The sequence below is a fragment of the Danio aesculapii genome, chromosome 5 (assembly GCF_903798145.1).
Source record: "Danio aesculapii chromosome 5, fDanAes4.1, whole genome shotgun sequence".
Classification (NCBI taxonomy): Eukaryota; Metazoa; Chordata; class Actinopteri; order Cypriniformes; family Danionidae; genus Danio; species Danio aesculapii.
In genome coordinates this window covers 17,757,825-17,780,204 of record NC_079439.1, presented here as the reverse complement: position 1 = coordinate 17,780,204, position 22,380 = coordinate 17,757,825, and the positions used below count along the sequence as shown (strand labels likewise).

Genomic DNA, 22,380 nt, shown 5'->3' with positions numbered 1-22,380 from the left:
TATTCGTACAACCTTGTTTTTAGTGTAATTTATCTGTTGTTGAGTATGAATTTTAGACCATTGATTTTGTGTAGACTGGTATTTGTGGTGTCCAAGGAGTTTGGTTTGATTAGTAATTAATTAATTAATTACGATGGTGATTTGAGGTCATTTGTCTTGTTTCTATACCATCATGTTTTTTTTTTTTGCTGTAATTTATCTGTTGTTGAGTGTGAATTTTAGACGTTTGGTGTATTATTTGCGGTCTTAAAGCAGTTTGGTTTGCTTAGTAATTAATTATGTACATTTATTTTCCAAATATATCATCAAATTCCAAGTAAATATGTGATATTGAGCCTGGAATTGGTTTTCCCTTGAGCCTTTCAGCATTTCTGTTGCCGTCTTTGCCTCCAATGGTGATTTGAGCTAATTTGTTCATTTTTCAGGTGTTAATTGTCTTGACAATGAGACTCTGAGGATTATGTCAAGGTCAAAATAGGACAATGTGATTTTTTTTTTGCAAGAAGGCAGTAATTATTTGATTGTTTATAAAATGCATGTTCTTTGAAAATCGTCTATTCGTACAACCTTGTTTTTAGTGTAATTTATCTGTTGTTGAGTGTGAATATTAGACCATTGATTTGGTGTAGACTAGTATTTGTGGTGTCCAAGGAGTTTGGTTTGATTAGTAATTAATTAATTACGGTGGTGATTTGAGGTCATTTGTCTTGTTTCTATACCACCATGTTTTTTTTTACGGTAATTTATCTGTTGTTGAGTGTGAATTTTAGACGTTTGGTGTATTATTTGCAGTCTTAAAGCAATTTGGTTTGCTTAGTAATTAATTATGTATATTTATTGTCCAAATATATTATCACATTCCAAGTAAATATGTGATATTGAGCCTAGAATTGGTTTTCCCTTGAGCTTTTCCTTATTTCTGTTGCTGTCTTTGCCTCCAATGGTGATTTGAGGTAAGATATCCATTTTTCATTTGTTAATTGTCTGATAATGAGGATTACGCCATGGTCAAAATAGGACACTGAGTTTTGCAAGAAGGCAGTAATTGTTTGGTTGTTTATAAAATGCATGTTCCTTGAAAATCTTCTATTCGCACCACTTTGTTTTTAGTGTAATTTATCTGTTGTTGAGTGTGAATATTAGACCATTGATTTGGTGTAGACCAGTATTTGTGGTGTCCAAGGAGTTTGGTTTGATTAGTAATTAATTAATTACGGTGGTGATTTGAGGTCATTTGTCTTGTTTCTATACCACAATGTTTTTTTACTGTAATTTATCTGTTGTTGAGTGTGAATTTTGGATGTTTGGTGTATTATTTACGATCTTAAAGCAGTTTGGTTTGCTTAGTAATGAATTATGTACATTTATTTTCCAAATATATCATCAAATTCCAAGTAAATATGTGAAATTGACCCTGGAATTGGTTTTACCTTAAGCCTTTCAGCATTTCTGTTGCCGTCTTTGCCTCCAATGGTGATTTGAGCTAATTTGTTCATTTTTCAGGTGTTAATTGTCTTGACAATGAGACTCTGAGGATTATGTCAAGGTCTAAATAGGACACTGTGATTTTTTTTTGCAAGAAGGCAGTAATTATTTGATTGTTTATAAAATGCATGTTCTTTGAAAATCGTCTATTCGTACAACCTTGTTTTTAGTGTAATTTCTCTGTTGTTGAGTGTGAATATTAGACAATTGATTTGGTGTAGACCAGTATTTGTGGTGTCCAAGGAGTTTGGTTTGATTAGTAATTAATTAATTATGATGGTGATTTGAGGTCATTTGTCTTGTTTCTTTACCACCATGTTTTTTACTGTAATTTATCTGTTGTTGAGTGTGAATTTTGGATGTTTGGTGTATTATTTGCGATTATTTGCAGTTTGGTTTGCTTAGTAATGAATTATGTAAATTTATTTTCCAAATATATCATCAAATTCCAAGTAAACATGTGATATTGAGCTTGGAATTGGTTTTCCCTTGAGCTTTTCCGCATTTCTGTTGCCGTCTTTGCCTCCAATGGTGATTTGAGGTAATTTGTCCATTTTTCATTTGTTAATTGTCTTGATAATGAGGATTACGCCATGGTCTAAATAGGACACTGTGAATTTTGCAGTAATTGGCAGTAATTGTTTGGTTGTTTATAAAATGCATGTTCCTTGAAAATCCATTCGTACAACCTTGTTTTTAGTGTAATTTATCTGTTGTTGAGTATGAATTTTAGACCATGAGTATTTGTGGTGTCCAAGGAGCATGGTTTGCTTAGAAATTAATTACATTTATTTTCCAAAGAATAATCAAATTCCAAGTAAATGTGTGATATTGAGTCTGAAATTGGTTTTAGCTTGCCGCTTTTCAAATTTCTGATACCATCTACTTTTCCAATGGTGATTTGAGGTAATTTTTCAGGTGTTTACTGTCTTGACAATGAGACTCAGAGGATGACACCAAGGTCTAAATAGTACTATGTGATTTTTACAAGAAATGAGTGCTTGTTTGGTTGTTGATGATGTGTTTGTTGCTTGAAAATCTTCTGTTTGTAAAACACCATTCTTTTTGCTGTAATTTATTTGTTATTGAGTGTGAATTTTAGACCATTGGTGTGGTGTAGACCAAATTCGTGGTTTGGTTTGCTTAATAATTAATAAATTACATTTATTTTTCAAATTAATAATCAAATTCCAAGTAAATATGTGATATTGACTCTGAAATTGGTTTTCTCATGAGCCTTCACATTTCTGTTACCATTTTCACTTCCAATGGTGATTTGAGGTCAAAATAGGACACTGCAAATTTGACAAGAAAGTGTGTGGTTGTTGATGATGTGCTTGTTCCTTGAAAATTTTCTGTTTGTACAACCATGTTTTTTTTTGTTTACAGTAATTTGTCTGTTGTTGAGTGTGAATTTAGGAATTTAAGAGAATTTAGGTGTGAATTAGGTGTATTCTTTTTGGTCTCCAAGCAGTTCGGTTTGCTTAAAAATTAATTCATTTTTTTTATTTTTTAATAATTAAATTCCAAGTAAATATGTGATATTGAGTCTGAAATTGGTTTTTGCATGCAGCTTTCCAAATTGTTGAGACCATCTTTCCTTCCAGTGGTGTTTTGAGGTAATTTGTCAATTTTTCATTTGTCCATTTGTGTTTTGTCTTGACAATGAGACTCTGAGGATTACGCCAATGGCTAAATAGGACACTGGGATTTTTACAAGAAAGCAGTAATTGTTTGGTTGTTTATGGCATGCTTGTTCTTTGAAAATCTTTTGTTTTTTTCTACAGGACCACCATATTTTTGGTGTAATTTATCTGTTGTTGAGTGTGAATTCTAGACTACTGGTGTAATATTTGTTGTGTGCTAGCTGTTTGGTTTGCTTAGTAATTAACTAAATTAATTAAATTAAATTATTATAAATTATTAATTAAAGTAAATATGTGACATTGATTCTGTAATTTTTTTTTTCTATCAATTTTTCACATTTCTGATACCATCTTCTCTTTGACTCTGAAGATTATGCCAAGGTCTAAATAGGACACTGCGGATTTTACAAGAAAACAGTGCTTGTTTGGTTGTTGATTATGTGCTTGGTCCTTGAATATCTTGTTCGTATAACCATGTTTTTTACTGTAATTTATCTGTTGTTGATTGTGAGTTTTAGACCATTGGATTGGTGTGGTGTAGACCAATATTTGTGGTGTCCAAGAATTTGGTTTGCTCAGTAATTAATTAATTACATTTATTTTACAAATTAATAATCAGATTCCAAGTAAAAATGTGATATTGAGTCTGAAAATGGTTTACTCATGAGCTTTTTATATTTCTGTTGCCATTTTTTCATTTCCAATGGTGATTTGAGTTATCTATTTTTTAGGTATTAATTTTACAAGAAAGCAGCAATTGTTTGGTTGTTGATGATGAGTTGTTCCTTTAAAAATCTTCTGTTTGTGCCTACTGATTTTTGCTGTCATTTGGCTGTTGTTGAGTGCTTATTTTTTACTTTGGTGTTATGTTTGTGGTATACAAGCAGTTTGATTGGATTCTAAATTAATTATTTGGTTAAATATATTAAATATATTATCCAATTTCTGAAGTTGGCTTTCCCTTGAGCTTTCACATTCCTGTTGCCTTTTTTTGCTTCCAATAGTGATTTGAGGTAATTTGTCCATTTTTCAGGTGTTTATTGTCTTGACAATCAGATTTGGAGGATTATGCCAAGGTCCGAATGTGTTTCCGAACATTTCGAGATTTCCAAGAATGCGGTAATTGTTTGGTTGATGAGCTAATTGTTCGAGTTTCTTTGTGTCAGATGATTTTTGCTGTCATTTGACTGTGGGCTTTATTGTTTGGCTTTTGCTGTAATTTTTATTGTTAGTTTTTTTTGCTATTTTATTTATTTATTTAAATAAATAATACAATTCCAAATAAATGTGTGTATGTGTGTGTATGTGTGTGTGTGTGTATATATGTATATATAGATATATATATAATCAAATAAATAATACAATTTTAATCATTATGTGATACTGATTCTGGATTTTCCCTTAGCTTTTAACATTTCTGTTTGGCCATCTTTGCTTCCAATAGTGATCTGAGGTAATTCCCCGTTTTCTAGGACACTGTGAGTTTTACAAGAAAGCAGTAATTGTTTGGTTGTTAATGATGCCCTCGTCCCTTGAATCACCTCAGCAAATTTGCTGTAAATGTTTGTGGGACTATATGATGAGTTATTTCCCAGAGAACATATAAAACACATTCACAGATAATGATTCTGTTTTTAAAAGAGACAGATGTGTTATTGATATAACCCCCTAAATTCATTGAAAGAGAATCATAGTGCACATGCAAATACATATATTTTTTTTGAGGGACACCGTAGGTGGACATGACAAAATCACAGCTCAGCTTTAGGCATGTAGTACACCATCAACAAATGGATTTGCTTCAAATCATCAGAATCGCAGTGTTAGCCTATTCCAAAAATAATAGTTTGTATGCAAAAGCCACTAAACGCCACTTGCCTTTGACAGCAAAAGCCGCTGTATCCCAAGAACCAATCAGAAGGCGCGAATCGAATCGTGTACGTGAATCAATATGCGTGCTGATATGCTGGCTTTTATGAGAAGAGCGTTTTATTCCGCTTTCGATTCCGATTTTAAAAGACGGAGTTTGATGAACTGGATGAGCCTGTCCGACTGTCAGTGGATGGCAAATGAAAATGTGCCTTACCTCAAAACTCTGTGCATGATAGCCTGATAGAAAATGCTCATTTACAAGAAAAGAAGTCTGATGGATTTAGAGGTTTTTGCATCTGAAATATTCATATATATATATATATATATATATATATATATATATATATATATATATACAGTTGAATACAAAATTATTAGCCCCCCTGTTTATTTTTTTTCTGTTTTACGGAGATTTTTTTCAACACAATTCTAAACATAATAAAACTCATTTCTAATATCTGATTTATTTGATCTTTTCCATGATGACAGTACATAATAGTTTACTAGATATTTTTCAAGACACTTCTATACAGCTTAAAGTGACATTTAAAGGCTTAAATAGGTTAATTAGCTTAACTAGGCAGGTTAGGGTAATTAGGCAAGTTATTGTATGACGGTGGTTTGTTCTGTAGACTATTGAAAAAATATAAAGGGGCTAATAATTTTGACCTTAAAATGGCTTTAAAAAAATTAAAATGGCTTTAAAAAAATAAACTGCTTTTATTCTAGCCAAAATAAAACAAATAGGACTTTCTCCAGAAGAAAAAATATTATCAGACATACTGTGAAAATTTACTTGATCTGTTAAACATAATTTGAAAAATATTTACAAAAGAAAAAAAAAAAATCAAAGGGGGGCCTGTAAATTTTTTTGATTTTTTTCCAACACATTTATAAACATAATACTTTTAATAACTAATAACTGATTTATTTTATCTTTGCCATGAATACATGATACATATTATTTTACTAAATATTTTTTCAAGACACTTCTATACAGCTTAAAAAGACATTTAAAAGCTTAACTAGGTCAATTAAATTAATTAGGCAAGGTATTGTATAATGATGGTTTGTTCTGTAGACTGTCGAAAACAAATTAGCTTAAAGGGGCTAATAATTTTGACCTTATAATGGTTCATAATTTTTTTTTTTTAAATGCTTTTATTATAGCCGAAATAAAACAAATAAGACTTTCCCCAAAAGAAAAAATATTATCAGACATACCTTGAAAATTCCCTTGTTCTGTTAAACATCATTTGGGGAATATTTAAAAGAGACAAAAAATTCAAAGGGAGTCTAATAATTCTGACTTTAACTGTGTATATATGTATTATATATATTAGGGGTTGAATTACTATATTTTTGGGAGTCGACTTTTATCTAATAAAAGTCGAGTCGCCGTCGACTAGTCACTGGTGACGTCATCAATAAACACAAGATGCAAAAGTTTTGCATATATACACATGCTGTTTGACAGCTCATCACACGTTGCAATAACAATGCAACATTACCAATGACTAAATTCAGTGCAAAACAAATGCATTTCAACACTTTCAAATCGTTAATAATGCAATATTATTACCCGGGCTGAATTTGCTGTTAAATAACTGCAGTTAACTTATAAGAGAAACTTTAGTGCAGAAGTAATATGTGTATATATATATAGTAGTATACTAGTAGTAAGTGTAGTTGTAATGTTTCAAAAATAATATTTATTTTATTTATGGTATTTTTCTTAGCTTTTAAACTGACATTTTTTTTCTGTGAAAATTTATTTTTGTTGACAACAGATTTATAAAACATATTTATTACAAACTTGCATGTTTGGCACCTTTCATTTTGAAATGTACATGAGTCAATTTACATTTTGAGTCCATGTCAATGTACATAAAAAGATGCTTCATGTCCATCAGATCACACATTTATTCTATATAATCACAAAAGCTCAGCAGATAGTCACAATAAATATTATCACATTCTCAGACATTGTTGGAATTAATAAAATGAGACCGGCCATCTGGAAAATGACTGTTTTTTTATTCTCTCGCCAATGCAGATTTTTACTCTCACCTTTGGTTTTTCTGTTTATGTGTGCGTGTGTGTTTTGCTGTTGTTGTTGTTGTTTTTGCAAATGTCTTTTCCAAATATGCACATAATTTACACGATGCATTTGCAAACATGTTTATGGACAGTCTGTACAGTAAATCTAAAGGGTTTGTGTTAAGAAGTAGGCAGAGAATTAAGTCTTATTCATTTTTTGCCGTAAAGCACAGGTTGATTGTTCTCCAGGATTACTTCACCCAACTAAAACTGACCTTGACAGAAAGAGAAGTAGAAATGTCACTTTAAAAACTGAATAAATTATAGTTTGGCAGTGCATAAAAAAAATCAGCTACCTCCTTGACTCACAACAGCCAAATTAATTTACATTGTACACAAGCCACAACAAACAACAACAGCATGAATGAAGTTAATCAGAGCAGGAAATGTTCTGCCATTTACCATTTTTACAAACTTAACAAGTGCACTTAACAGCGAAAACCACAGTGCAAAGAGCCATTCAGGGAGTGATGGTGGTTCATCTCTGACACAGTTGTTTAGAAAGGCTGGATTATTGTGAAAGACCGTTTATTTGACTGCTATTAAAAATGCAGAGCTATGAGAATGTGCAATTAGCCCGCTGATTAGGCAGCAGATCTAGCATGAGCATTACTGCTAAAGTGTGCTTAATTTCTACAGCTGTAGTTGGGTTTATCTCTGCAAACACAGATGCAGTAGACTGATCAGAATTCTACCTGGAAAGTGATATAAACAGAGAGGACTAGACTACCAGTAAAATGCTTAGTCGTGATGTGATGCTTTGTAATGTTTAATTTTTTTGACTCTTCTAATAATAATGTTTTCAAATATTTAAGAAACATGCTAAGTGAACATTCTTGTTTATCTGAAAAACAATGCTAAAGTCAGATATTCTGCTTTGAAATTGTGCGTTACATGCCCGAATGTCTGTCTTTGTTTTGGTCCCTTAAACCCGCCCGATGACAGTTTTGCCAAATATATTTCAGCACTCTGGATTGCCTTTCATTCATCCAGTCATGAAGGCTCTCAAAGTGTGCGTCTGTGACTGAAATGTGACCTCTGGTGGACAGTAGCAGCCTCCAAAATGAGACGCAGATTCTGAGTTCCACATGAGGTGGTTATTAATTAGCAAATAATATAAATATTATGAATGTAAACATTAGGTGTGGAGGTTACTTTGTAACTCTGTGTACTAACAACATGCTACGTGGCGACATTTGCAGTGTTAAGCAGTTTGCACAAGATGAAACACGACAGAAACCATCAAATAAAGCCATTCAGAAGCACAGAATAGCACATTCACTGCACTCTAACGAAATGGTAAGGTTTATAATCTAATTAATACATATTAAACCTCTTTAACATTTAATAAATGTGCATGCTGAATCACTGATATGTGTTGACTTGCACTGAATCACAGTTCTAAAGTTCAATTTCAGTGAGGTGAACTATCTGCTGCTGCTTTCAGTAGTATGGCAATAAATGTCATGTAAAATAACATTCAAAGTAGCATTATTGGTATATAACACTGAATAAAGCACATGAGGTGTACCTGAGGTGATCATTGCCAGTTTATCATGTTGTTCAGCTGCAAGAAATTTTCTAAAATATACATTTCAGGTGTTGGCTAGAACAGAAAACACAGTTGCTTTTATTTAGAACACTGCTTAAATCAGTGTTTAATCTCGATAGTCAGGCACTCTCCTGTAGATATCATCAATCTGGCTATCAGTTCTTGCATGTTTTTTGAACCAGGAGTGCAATGCCTAGTTTAACCACTGGGTGTCAAACTTGCATACTGCACCTTTAACACTAGAACTGAAGCAGTTTTGTAATTATTTTTTAATTTAATAACTTTGTTAAAATAAAACCAATGTAACTGTAATACCCTTCTAGTAGTAAACATTCTAGCAGTTACATGTATAATTCCGTTAGTTCCCATGGTAATTGTTTAAATATGATCAAAATGTATTAAATGCAGTATTATAGTGAAAAGTTGCAGTAAAAGATATTTTTTTTAAATGTATATATTTAATTTATTCATTAAGGAAAAAAATAACTTATTCAAAGTGATTTTATTTCAATATTTAAGGAGTTGTTGTCTTTATTTTTAAATATTATTTTATTCTCAATACAGCTATGGAAATGATTATGAAGCCACTTGAAACATCTCAGTTTCTTTGGGTTTTTTGTAGTTAGTAGATATAGGTTTGGATAAAGTGAATTTTGGTTTTATTATATTAATGTCTGATAAAAGTTCTAGCAAATTTAAAATAAAAATATTATCATTCAAAGCATTTTCCCCTGCAATTTTTATTTATTTTTATTTTTTTTGCCAGAATAATCAATGTTTTTATTTGTTATGATTGAAAACTAGCTATTTCAAAAATCTGGAAGTGAACACTTCCATATATAAAGCAAGCATGAAATCAGAATTTACACAAAAATAAAACCCAGCCCATACTCAATATTATGTTTCAATTGAAAGCACATCACTGAAATAAAAGTCTTCGGGTTCTATTTTAACAATCTAGGCACAAAGTCTAAAGCGCAGGGCGCAAAAGCATTAAGGGCATGTCTGAATCCACTTTTTCTATTTTAAGGACGGAATAATATGGTTTGCACCCTGGCGCATGGTCTAACAGGGTTGTGCTTATTCTCTTAATGAGTTATGTGTGTGTTTTGAGCATAACAACATGCATTAAAGCAACCCATTCTCTTTAAGAGTCTGTTGTGTCGAGCCATGGCACATTTGCTATTTGCATGGTGGACTTTGTACGTGGAAAAACTGAATGCTTTACTAGCGAGAAAATCATTAAACAGACCATCTGCAGTGAGAATAAAGGCCTCTTTACTTTCTCTTTACTTTACTTTTACTCTTTGCTCCTTTACAGAAGGAATATATGGATAAGGAAACAGTGTTGTACGCACTCCACTGAAGACATCCATTAGCCCACATATTTCATTTCGTTTGTTAAGGGCAAAGATTTGTTTCAAAACTATTTCTAAATTCAGATCTAATTTCCAGGAAATTAATAAATGAACAATAATAAGGAAGTGTGGTAAAAAAAAAAACTGATATATATCCAAACACGCGTCCTATTCTTATGCCCCATGTAAGGATGCATATGTCTCCAAAACCCAACAGGTGGACAAATCTAAACTTATGCTAAATCCAAATATAAATATGCATATAATAAAAAATACTGATAATAATAACATTATACAAAGTCAAATTGTCATAAATAAACTGAAAAAAAAAAACCTTGACATGAAGAAGGCATGGAGGTAGTGTTTTATATTTATGTAGAAAATAATATTTTTTGTAACATTTTAATCTTTTTTAATTTTTTAATTATTAAAATTTTTTTAATTTTTTAATTATTTTCAAATGTATAGATAATTGTGTATTTCTGTACATCCTCTGTGTATTAAGCAATGTGAAAGCATCTGAACCTGCATAGGTGCATAACTAACGCGCTCTACTAGACTTTAGAACAGCTTTTAGTTGGTCAATGGTGCAGTCTATTTTAGTTCCTCAAAATAGCAACATGCCAACAATGTGCCTTAACACACCTCCTTTTCAGACCAGCACACCCATGAGTTCATAAAGTGGCACAAATAGATTTGCTGTTTAAACAATGTTGTGCAAAATAAGAAAATGAACGTTGCGCTGGTCTGAAAATAGCAACAAATCGCACCATACACGTCTTGCGCCTTATTGCGGTGTATGATAGGGTCTTTCAACTTTGTTCTCAAACTGTCTTTAATTTCATTTAGTCTTGAAACTTATACAATGTTTATGCATTTAATCTGTGGAACAAACATTAAAGTGTTCCACAATGTAATTTCCTTTTTTTCTGTCCTTGTAGTGGAAGTACACCAAATGGAGTTTCATACTCGTTGTACTGCAATATTTTTATAATATATTATTTTGTCTTCTGAGTAAAAATAATGTCATCAGAGTGAGTGTAAAATGAAAGATAGCCTTTTGCATTTAAATAAATTAGTTTGACTGTACAAATAAATGAAAAAAATATTCCACAAAGCTATGCTTCTAATTTTTTTCCCCCCGCATCAAGTCTGTGTGCTTTGCAGTAAATACGCTTGGCATTCGGATGCAGTTTTTATGTACCGTTAAAAGGCAAGTTTAAGCTTCATATATTTGACTTATCTCACCATGTGGGAGCCCCTATAGGCTTGAGACTGTAGGCGTCCCATATGCTATAGATCTATAAAAAGTACAACCACCCCAACATTGTTCTGATGCAGAGTGCTGCTGCTATATGGTAGATATAGAACATAACTTCACTGCCTTTGGTAGATTAGAGCCAGAGTCAAATTCAATGTAAGGAATGATTACATCAATAAACTACCATCACGCTTCCAGCGGATAACATATTGGAGAGTATAGATTTAAATATTTATATAATACTTTGATTTAGATGTCTCTGGGTATAAATCAAGCTTCTGAGTGCATATTACACTACCATCCATGCTTTATGGCTCAGCACATTTTAGTGTCTAAATGCATTCACAGTGAACTCTAAGGGTCTGTCCAATCCTGCCATTCATGTCCCCTTAACCACATTTCCCTCATGAATATTTATGCTTTGTTAGCGTCAGTTATGACATGCATTTATATTTATCCTGCACCTAAATCCCCTCAGAATAGGATTTCTCTTATCCTGGAATCCAAAAGGGTAAGTAAGACCCACCACTCCCCCTTAAATCTTGTTAAATAATTAAAAGCAATTTTGAGTGAAGTGCAGCAGGCCTGAATGCTGCCAGAGCGCTTTACCAGAAAGTAGGAGATAAATGTGAATAGTAAGGACACAAAAATGATCATGAATGGCTGAAAGACCACCACTAATTTAGATTAAACCGTATGAGCCAGATGCTGAATGGGATTTTGAGAGGTTATGATCAGTAATTGATGCTGTGTAAAGGATATAGTTGTATTCACAAACATGTTTGTTTTATTATTATATTATTTATAGGATTTTGTTCAGAAATGTCTAAATATATTTTATATATTTCAGAAAATTAGCCATGCTAATAATATTAATATAATATAATATAATATAATATAATATAATATAATATAATATAATATAATATAATATAATATAATATAATAAATGTTTAGTATAAACCGTATTAATGATATACAAATATAATTGTGTGTATATAATTTTATTATTACAATATTCTACAATATTGTATTTTTATACTTCTATTATAAAGTTTATTTATATTAGGTTTTTTTTTCTCTTAGGACCAATCACACAGCTGTAGGATTGCTGAATTTTCTGGATAAAAATCCACACTATACATTGCGCACAGTCATAATTGCATTATTGAGAGAAAGAAGCTCAACTGTGTGTCAAATTGTAATCCAATTAGTCAAGAGACCAAAGTTATCATTCAAGAGTAAGACATTTCACTATGAGTATTCCTCATCAGATCAAAGATTCTGAGCTACAGTTTCTGCTGATCTCTCCACTGATAGTGTTTAACCATGATTGTCTTGTTTGTCTTAAGTAGCTTTGGTGGAGACATAAAAGATAAAGTTCATACTTGATGAAAAAAAAAAAAACACTCTTGTGTTCTGCAAAACAGTGTCATCTAAACTAAAACTGTTCTTCTGGACCAGGATCTGCATCCTGATTTCAGGACTGTAATATCCTATGAGCGGAGAGTTCAAATTCTGAACTGCCCAAGTCCACATACACCAAAAATGCTTCTAAAAGAAAGTAGAATTGAAACAATATGTCAAGAAATTCAAAGCGTTTTGCAAAAAGTAGCTAACAGGGTGTGTTTGTAGGCCGTTCTCAAAGACAGACTGCAGAGCAGCGTGTTAAAATAATGAATCTGGAAAGGCCAGTCCATTACAGTAGAGAGAGAATGTCACAGACAGAGAAGGAGTTACTCTGCCCATCTAATCAAAGAAGCTTGAATTTCTGGCACACCTTTGCTTTTTCATAAATTAATGAATGAATAAATGAGTGAATGAATGAACGAATGAATGAATGAACGAACAAACAAACGAATGAATGAATGAATGAATGAATGAATGAATGAATGAATGAATGAATGAATAAGCGAATGAATGAATAAGCGAATGAATGAATGAATGAATGAATGAATGAATGAATGAATGAATGAATGAATGACTTTCTTTGTTCCTATTATTTAAGAAATTAGATTGTTTCATGCACACATCTTGTACTGTACTTTTTCAAGATTGACTGAATAAATGAATGAATGAAAGAAGTTACTTTGTCCACCTAATCAGAAAATCCTTTACTTTTAAGAATAAATGAATTAATAAATGAATAAAATGAATGAATGAAAGAGGTACTTTGTCCATATATAATCAGAAAATCCTTTACTATTTTAGCAATGAATGAACAAATGAATGAATTAATGACAGAAGAGTTATTTTATCTGTCTAATCAGATAATCCATTACTTTTTTATTTAAAAAATAAATTAATGAATGAAAGAAGAGTTACTTTGTCTATCTAATCAAAATGAATGAATGAACGAATGAATGAATGAATGAATAGTTACTCTGTTCCTATAATCTAAGAAGTGGGATTTTTTTATGCACACATCCTGTACATTTCAAATATGAATGAACAAATGAACGAATGAATTAATGAATTTTTTTTCATGCACACATCTTAGGAATGAGTGAATGATCAAACGAACGTACAAACAAAGACAACAAACGACTGAACAAACGAACAAAGAGCTCACTGTTCCTATAATCCAGCCTATAATTTCAGGCACACATGCTTTATTTTTTAAGAAGTGATGAATTGAATGAATGATGAATGAATGAATTACTTAATGAAGAGTTACTCTGTTGGTTTTGTTATCTTGAAAAGTCTCGTGAGTTAATATGATAAATCTCATGAGTTGATTTGTATTTAGCTTATGAACACAAAGGCCAATCAGAAGCTTTTAGATTCACCTCTTAAGTTTTAAATGAGAGCACACTCGGCTCAGTTCTGTGCTCTAGTTCTCTCATCTCAAAATACAAAGTGCAGATGCGATGTAGGGGATTCATTTTTATAGCTTGAATGAGCTTTTGTGAAAGTGCTTTGGTCACACTAGAATAAGTGTTTTGTCTCAGCAATACATTTCTTTTGACATGATGCTAACAACACAAACCAACTAAAGTGTTTGATGGCTGGTCATAGTAGGCGTTATTCACTGGCAGCCAATGAAGACTACATGCTTTCATTATGCAAATGTGTCAAATATGGAGTTCCTGACAGCTGGTTTCAGCACTTCAGAATCAATCTTTCTTTTAGAAGACAATAACCTTGTTGTGCACTTTGATATTTGCAACTTCACAGACTTTTCCTTTCATGAATATCAACATCATTTACGCTACATGAAAGCTAATAATTAAAAATAAATAATAAATGATAGGGCACTTTAAGAGATGTTCTACTAATTTGTGAACCCACACAAACACACTGATAGATTTATGCACCATCATTAAACAAATTAGTCATATTTATATTAGTAAAATAGATTTATGCACCATCGTTTCCCTTTTTTTTTTCTTCTTCATGTCACTTTTCATGAAGAGCAGAAAATACTACAAAGCAGCACTATAATGACTTAGAAGCATCTGCCGATTAGTTTGTGGACTGCACATTTATCTTACTACTGAAGATTTGTAAACTACAGTCTTACAAATCACCCATCTCTACCGCGCTTAATTCATTTGGAGGATCAAATAATGGGAAGAGAGCTGCAGATTTTTTTTAAAAGGGGAGAAAATGGAGTAATTGCTCAGAGCCTGTTTCCTTCTGTCTATGTAATTTATTTAGCTCACAGTAATCATTGCTGTCCCTTTAAAGCATATTATTATCTGAGTGCACACACATGGACACATATTTGCATAGACAGAGATTAAATTGTTTCTTTAAGAATATACTCTCGACTGAATGGCAGAAACTCTTAAGATGGTAATGTCCTTCTGTCAAAACTGAAACTGAGCTTTTTGATGACACACGCCATATTATAAATGCAGAATCATATGATGTTTCCTCTGTTATATTTAACATATATGTGATACAATTATTATAAGTGTATTTCGGCAAATCAGTGTAGATTAAACAAAATGTTAGCATATTTTGAAAGATCATGCCATTGGCTAAATGGCATAAAATTGTCTAAATCTCCATCAGTCAAACTAGAGAGTAAGTTATTGGCTAAAAGTGGCTCACAGATATGTATATGCAGAACGTCAAAACACTCAACTGCTTTGTTTAGATTTTAGTAACTCTAACTTCGACTTTTATTCAGTTTGTAGTCTCATTTTGTTTGTGGCACTGTAAGCTATGACATCGACTTGCTTTTTACTACAAAGTCGCCGTTTTCGCCTGTAAATTATATAAACAATGTAAACAATGGGTCTACGGAAGAAATAGTGACATGTTCTCTATGGGATATAGTTCTGTGGACTCTTACCTTTCAAAATAAACTGTGGTGTACAGCAACTAATGCGGGTATGTCTTGTTATTGCTTCCCCTTGAAAAACAACTAGCTACACTCCCTGCTTGAAGGTTGTACACTGTAAAACCCAACAGTCAACTTTATCAAATTAAATGAGCGTAGTTAGCTCAAAATTTACTGAAAGTTAATTCTACTCAAAGAGTTTTGAACTCAGTGTTGAAGGTAATGAGTTAATTAAATACCTCATCACTTAACTTAACTGAACTTAAATGGAGTAAGTTCACAGTACTCATATTGATTAGTTTTTTTTAGCTTAAATGGTTTGTAGCAAACAGTTTGAGTTGCCTTAACTTATTGGGTTTTACAGTACTCAGTTGGTTTGAGTTCTCTAAATTTATTGGGTTTTATTGTGCTCAAATTGCTTTGTTTACTCAAAAAAATTAATAAATAAATACATTAAAAAAAAAAAAAAAAAAAAAAAAATATATATATATATTTTTTTTAATAATTCAGAGTTTAACTGATATATATATATATATATATATATATATATATATATATATATATATATATATATATATATATATATATATATATATATATATATATATATATATATATATATATATATATATATATATATATATATCAGTTAAACTCTGAATTATTAGCCCCCCTATTTATTTTTTCCCCCAATTTTTATTTAATGGAGAGAAGATTTTTTTAACACATTTCTTAACATAATAGTTTTAATAACCAATTTCTAATAACTGATTTATTTTTATCTTTTCCATGATGACAGTAAATAATATTTTAATAGATATTTTTCAAGATTTTTCTATACAGCTTAAAGTGACATTTAAATGCTTAACTAGGTTAATTAGGTAATTAGTTAGCTAGGCAGGTTAGGGTAATTAGGCAAGTTATTGTATAACAATGTTTATTCTGTAGACTATTGAAAAAAATATAACTTAAAGGGGCTAATAATTTTGTACATATTGAAGGGGTAGTTTAAATTGCTATGAAAATACTACAATTTAATAATAGACATAATAATAATTATTATATTCTGTCCCAATCAATTGTTGCTTAACCAATATTTTAACAGATAGCGCAAGAACAGCAACTGTTCTTCTCAATATCTTTCTTTCTTTTTAAAACTATAACAAAGAGGTGGAAAGTGTATGTATATATATATATATATATATATATATATATATATATATATATATATATATATATATATATATATATATATATATATAGTGTATCACTTTTACTTTAACATGTTCAATTCAGCCTGCAGTCAAATTTTACTTATTCAGATCTTTTCATACAAATCTTAATACACATATGAGAAAAAATCCATTAAATGAGACCCTTTGAATCGAATATTAGCAAAATGATCATATTTACACCACCAGCATAACGTGTAAGCCATGGAGATGTGTTTGTACAACACAATACACACTGAAAAGAATGATTCAAAGATTATTCCTTGGATAAACAAACAAATTAAGTTGAACATTACTAAATTGAATTTCTTTGTTTAAATTCAACACATTTAAATTGTTTGCAATTTATAGGCTATATGCGACTGCACAAAATATGGTTCAAAATATATATGGGTAATACTCTATTTTGATGGTCCATTTGAGTATTAGTAGACTGTCTGCTTAATATCTGCTATCTGTTGATACTGCTCCTTCAACAGATATTTAACTGTCTATAAGAAACTTTGCAAGTATAACAGTCTACTTATAATCTAATGAGAATTAGTTGGCATGTAGATGCAATGTAACTTAAATTTAACAAACGGACCATCAAAATAAAGTGTGATCAAAATATGTTTTGGGGGGCTGAATCTCATTATATTTTATACTTTAGATTTGTGGGGACAGGGCAAATGGCCTGCGGGCTGGCAGTTTGAGACCCCTGGTCTAGATGGTATGACAGCCTTGCCAAGTTGGTTTAGTTTGTTTGCATTTGACAGGTGCCCATCAAGTCTCTAATGTCCCTAGAGAAGTGTATACCAACTCTGCTTCTGAAGGAACACCAACAGTACACACAGTCAACCTCTTCCTATTCAAACACACTCGAATCAAATCATCAGAACATTAGAAGAGACTCCAAAACCTGAAATTAATGGATCAGATAAAGGAGACATCCAAAATATGTACAGTTGGTGTTCCTCCAGGAACAGGGCTGGAAAAAACTACCCTAGAGGGTGTATGTAACGTATCAGTTCAAAATTCTCAACAAATAATGATTTCTAACTGTTTGAAACTGGAGGGCTTTAGGCTTTGACCCTAATTGTGCCATTTTGGCAATTGTCGCTTTAAATTAAAACAATATTGTGCTCCTAGCCCACTTTTCGAAAGAGGCCTGAGCTTCGAATGCCTGTGTCAGGACGGCTGTGTTTAAACCCCCTACAAATGTGATTTGTGCATAATAGGTGCCCTTTAATGTAGGTGTAGCCTTTTGTTTGGTATGACATGGTCCACATGGTTTCTTTTAAACAGTTTTTTTCTCGCCTGCAGATAGACATATTAGTGAAAGCATTATGTTATGCGAAAATTATGTTCATGAATTAGTTTGATGTTTCTCTTATTTTAGCCATATGCAGTAAGAGCGCTTTTTGACACTTCAGTATGGACAGCAAACTTTTGAAAAGCTTTAGTGTGGATGGAGAGAGTTTTGAAACACCATGTTGAACGGTATCCAGATTAATGTAGACATAACTGGTGTTATTGACCTCACAGCCTGTCAGTTTTCAGTTGGTTTAGTTTACTCGCCAGCACTTGACAACTGTCCAAAAAAAGCAACCTACACTGTTTTTAAAATGTTTATGTTGTTCAGCAGAGATGTGTTGTCAGAAACCTTGTGTTGTATGATAACATATAAAATAAAAAAGAATAAGTTCATGAAAATGATATGATTTTTCTTCTCATATTTGGTGTTGTATTAGCAGGCCGCTGCATTAAGTCACTGTGATATGCAGTTTCTCCATAGACAGCTGGCTCTTAGGGATTAGTGTCAAAATGCCAGACCACGATGTAATAGAATTCTCTCAAAACAGCCAACAGAGGCAGCCTTCGAGACAATGGCAAAAACAATGAGAGTGACAGAGACACAAACCTCAGACGGTTGCAGAGAGACATTACCATTTCAGCAGAAAACCTCATGATCCAAGAGCTCAGGCTCCAAGACAAGTCAACAATCTGGGAGGTCACGTCTGCTAGGAATAGAGGTACAGCTCTGGAATATTTATTTAGATCAGCTGGGACTGAGCCTTTGTTATTTATTTTTGTCTATGTCTTTTTTTGTGTGGTTGAGGGTGGAATAGGGTTTAATTCTGCACCAACTGGTGTTTGTGAAAGCGACTGGTTTGGATTCCAAGACACAATCTCTATGTTCTGTTGCCAAGCACGTCTACTCCCCGGAGCCAAACTATCCAAGCAGACCGCACAAAACAAACAGATTAATTCTGTAAAGGATTCATTTTTATTTTAAATGATGATTGTGAAAGGATTACTTGTGTTTTAGATGGAAACATCGTCCTTCTTAAAATGCAAGTCATTGGTTAATGGCACCTTTAGAGTCAAAAATTCATCTACAGGCAAAACAGAATTGATACCTGTGGCTCCTGATGGCACATTTAGACCTTATTAAGTAAAATTGTTGGCCTGAGCAAGAAACTGAACCTTATTTACAACATTAAATCCACACTTTACGATTATGAGAATGGGAAACGTTGTGGATGGAGAGCATTTTGAAAGAAATACACCATTTTCAGCAATATCTAAATGATTGTAACCATACTGGTAGCATTATTTGCTTTCAGATAGTTTAAATATGCTCTAAGATGTCCAGTTGGTTTTCAGTTGGTTTAATGTGTTGGCTAGCACTTAACAAGTGACCGAAACATTATAAACCAGCAAATCAGCTTATACTTTAACATATGTTATATGGTTTTACTGTATGATAACCTACAAACACTTTAAAGTACAGTATGTTTAAAAAAAGAAAAAAAAAAAGATATGCTTAATAGGGCTGCACGATGAATCCAAAAAAGATTGTGATCTCGATTCGACCGCCCCACACGATCTTAATCCAGCATCTCTAAGATTCAGCTATTTCTATTTTCAGCCAATTCTATTTTAAGTTCTGGAGATAAGCATAAAGTCTACATATTGTTTTAAATACAGTATGTTGCTCATCTACGTGGACACCTCCAAATGGTCAGCATACTGTATTAATAAGGTATAATTCACCCAAAAATGTAATTTGTCTTCATATAATGATGTATTCATGGCCACGAAATCACACGTGAGCTGACGCACTGTTTGTTTAAAAGAGGACGCACTACTTTAGTGAACAGAACCTGCGTAGGCTGTGAATAACAGGTAATAAAGTTATAAATAACGTCTTAATATTTATTATAAGTATTTTTTTTTTGACTAATATTTTTTTACCATATGTTTGTTGAAGTCAGAATTATTAGCCCATTGAATTATTAGCCCCCCTGTTTATTTTTTCCCCAATTTCTGTTTAACAGAGATTTTTTCAACACATTTCTAAACATAATAGTTTTAATAATTCATTTCTAATAACTGATTTATTTTATCTTTGCCATGATGACAGTAAATAATATTGGACAAGATATTTTTCAAGACACTTCTATACAGCTTAAAGTGACAATTAAAGGCTTAACTAGGTTAATTAGGTCAACTAGGCAGGATGGGGTTATTAGGCAAGTTATTGTATAACGATGGTTTGTTCTGTAGACTATTCAAAAAAAATATATAGTTTAAAGGGGCTAATAATTTTGAAATGGCTTTTGAAAAAATAAAAACTGCTTTTATTCTAGCCGAAATAAAACAAAAGACTTTCCAGAAGAAAAAATATTATCAGACATACTGTGAAAATTTCCTTGCTCTGTTAAACATTATTTGGAAAATATTAAAAAAAGAAAAAAAAAAAATCAAAGGGGCGCTAATAATTCTGACTTCAACTGTATATTTATATATATTATATATATTCTCATTATTTTTTAACACATCTATAGTTATGCGGTGGTACAGAGTTAAACCTCTTTTTTAACTTCACACAGAAACAGCAACCCATGCGACATGACATGGCTTTTGTTGCAGAGACGCTATTGATTAAATGCTGGCAAAGTAGAACACGGAAGCAGAAAGCACGAGTATGTCTGCAGAAAAAAAAAAAAAAAAAACACATCAAGTGTTGAATACTACCCCCCCCCCCCCCCCCTTGTATGCTCAAATACATACTTTGATTAGTGTTGTATAGCAACACTTAACATGGCACATTTGAAATGTATTAAATAATTTTTAAACACAAGTTGAAATTCTGAACCGCGATGGCAGAGCTAATGATAAAAGATATAATCAGCTACAAGAATTGTATCTCTCTTTTTAATGCAGATTCAGTTCAAAACCACTTAATAAACCATTTTGTAGTTCAAGGATTTGATGAACATCTTTGGATCATGCACTTATTTCTGAAATGTGGTAGAATTCTTTTTTTTTTTTTGCAGCCGTTAATAATTCAGTGAAACACATCATTTTGCTCTTTTAAATGTCAAAATGAAACAGCATCTTTAATAGGTCTGTTACTCTTGTTTCATCCCTTTTAAAGAGCACGGCAAAGGTTTAAATCAAGCCTTTTAAAAAACATGTCAATTATTGCGACATAGAAAAAAAGACTTCAGCAATTCACGAATATTCAACAGAAAGACTAATGATTCTGACTATGAACAACCTTATGGCACTTAATATCTGATATAATGGATTTATTCAGTGCTTCTTCTTTTTTTTTGTCATATTCTTTGGGTGTCACATAATGTGCCTTGCACCTGAATAAGCCCTTTTGTCAGTCCCATTCTAATTAGCATCCAGCAAAAAGGATAAATTAGACCTTTCTAGGTGTATTTCCAATGGGAAGGAAGTCTTACTCCATTCTGACAACCTTTTAAACACAGTTCACCTGCTTTCCACCTTTTGCCCTCGGGAAATTTGTATGAAAAGAGGTGACAAAAGGCGAAGTTGGTGTCTTGGTGTCCAACATCCAATTATCGCCCTGTACTCTTGTTCAGCAGTTGTGATTTGCGTGTCACCGGTGGCTACTCCTGCAGTAATGAACTCAAGTTTTTGGGTCGTACTTATGGGATATGCTGACCTTTGTCATGTTAACCGAAGTCAAAGTTTCCTTTAATGTTTCGGCAGGTTTAGCCAAGCCCATGGGTCTGGTGGAGGGTCCTGGAGGTCTAGGACAGGGCGGTGCTGCTGCCACGCTGGGAGAGGATAGCCGGGAGACTGAAGGGAGATTCGAGGAGTATGGCTACAACGCCCAGCTGAGTGACCGCATCTCCTTGGACAGGAATATTCCGGACTACAGGCCCAAAAAGTGAGTGCGCTGCAATGACTTTAAACACAGAACATGCCCTTGGAGGTTGAGATAAGAATAGACACCATGAGTTCAGCCGCATTGTGCAAAGGCATTTCTTCTACACTGGCACACACTCATGATACTGTGATTTAATTTGCCTTACATTTGATTTTTAATTTTGATAGATGTGCACTTGGTACATTTGTCTGATGAATAGAAATTCGTCTTTTTATGTTATTTTAGTAATGAAATACTGTTAAAACTTGAATGTTCTTAAAAAGTGTTTTATTTTAAAAATGTATTTTCTGTTTGTAATTTTATTGTTTGTTTTTGAACATTTAAGTATTTTGCAGAATATATTTGTTTTTGAATATATATTTTAGATATTTAAGAACCTTTTTTAGTTA

General features: G+C 32.3%; 1 protein-coding gene across 1 annotated transcript in view; it reads left to right on the top strand.

Moving 5' to 3' along the window:
• Positions 1–22,380, top strand: part of galnt9 (polypeptide N-acetylgalactosaminyltransferase 9) — a 186,438-nt gene that overhangs the window by 4,132 nt on the left and 159,926 nt on the right. Inside the window, exon 2 of the mRNA XM_056457466.1 lies at positions 21,811–21,991. Coding sequence (XP_056313441.1) covers positions 21,811–21,991 — 181 coding nt within the window. The remainder of the gene's footprint in view (positions 1–21,810; positions 21,992–22,380) is intronic.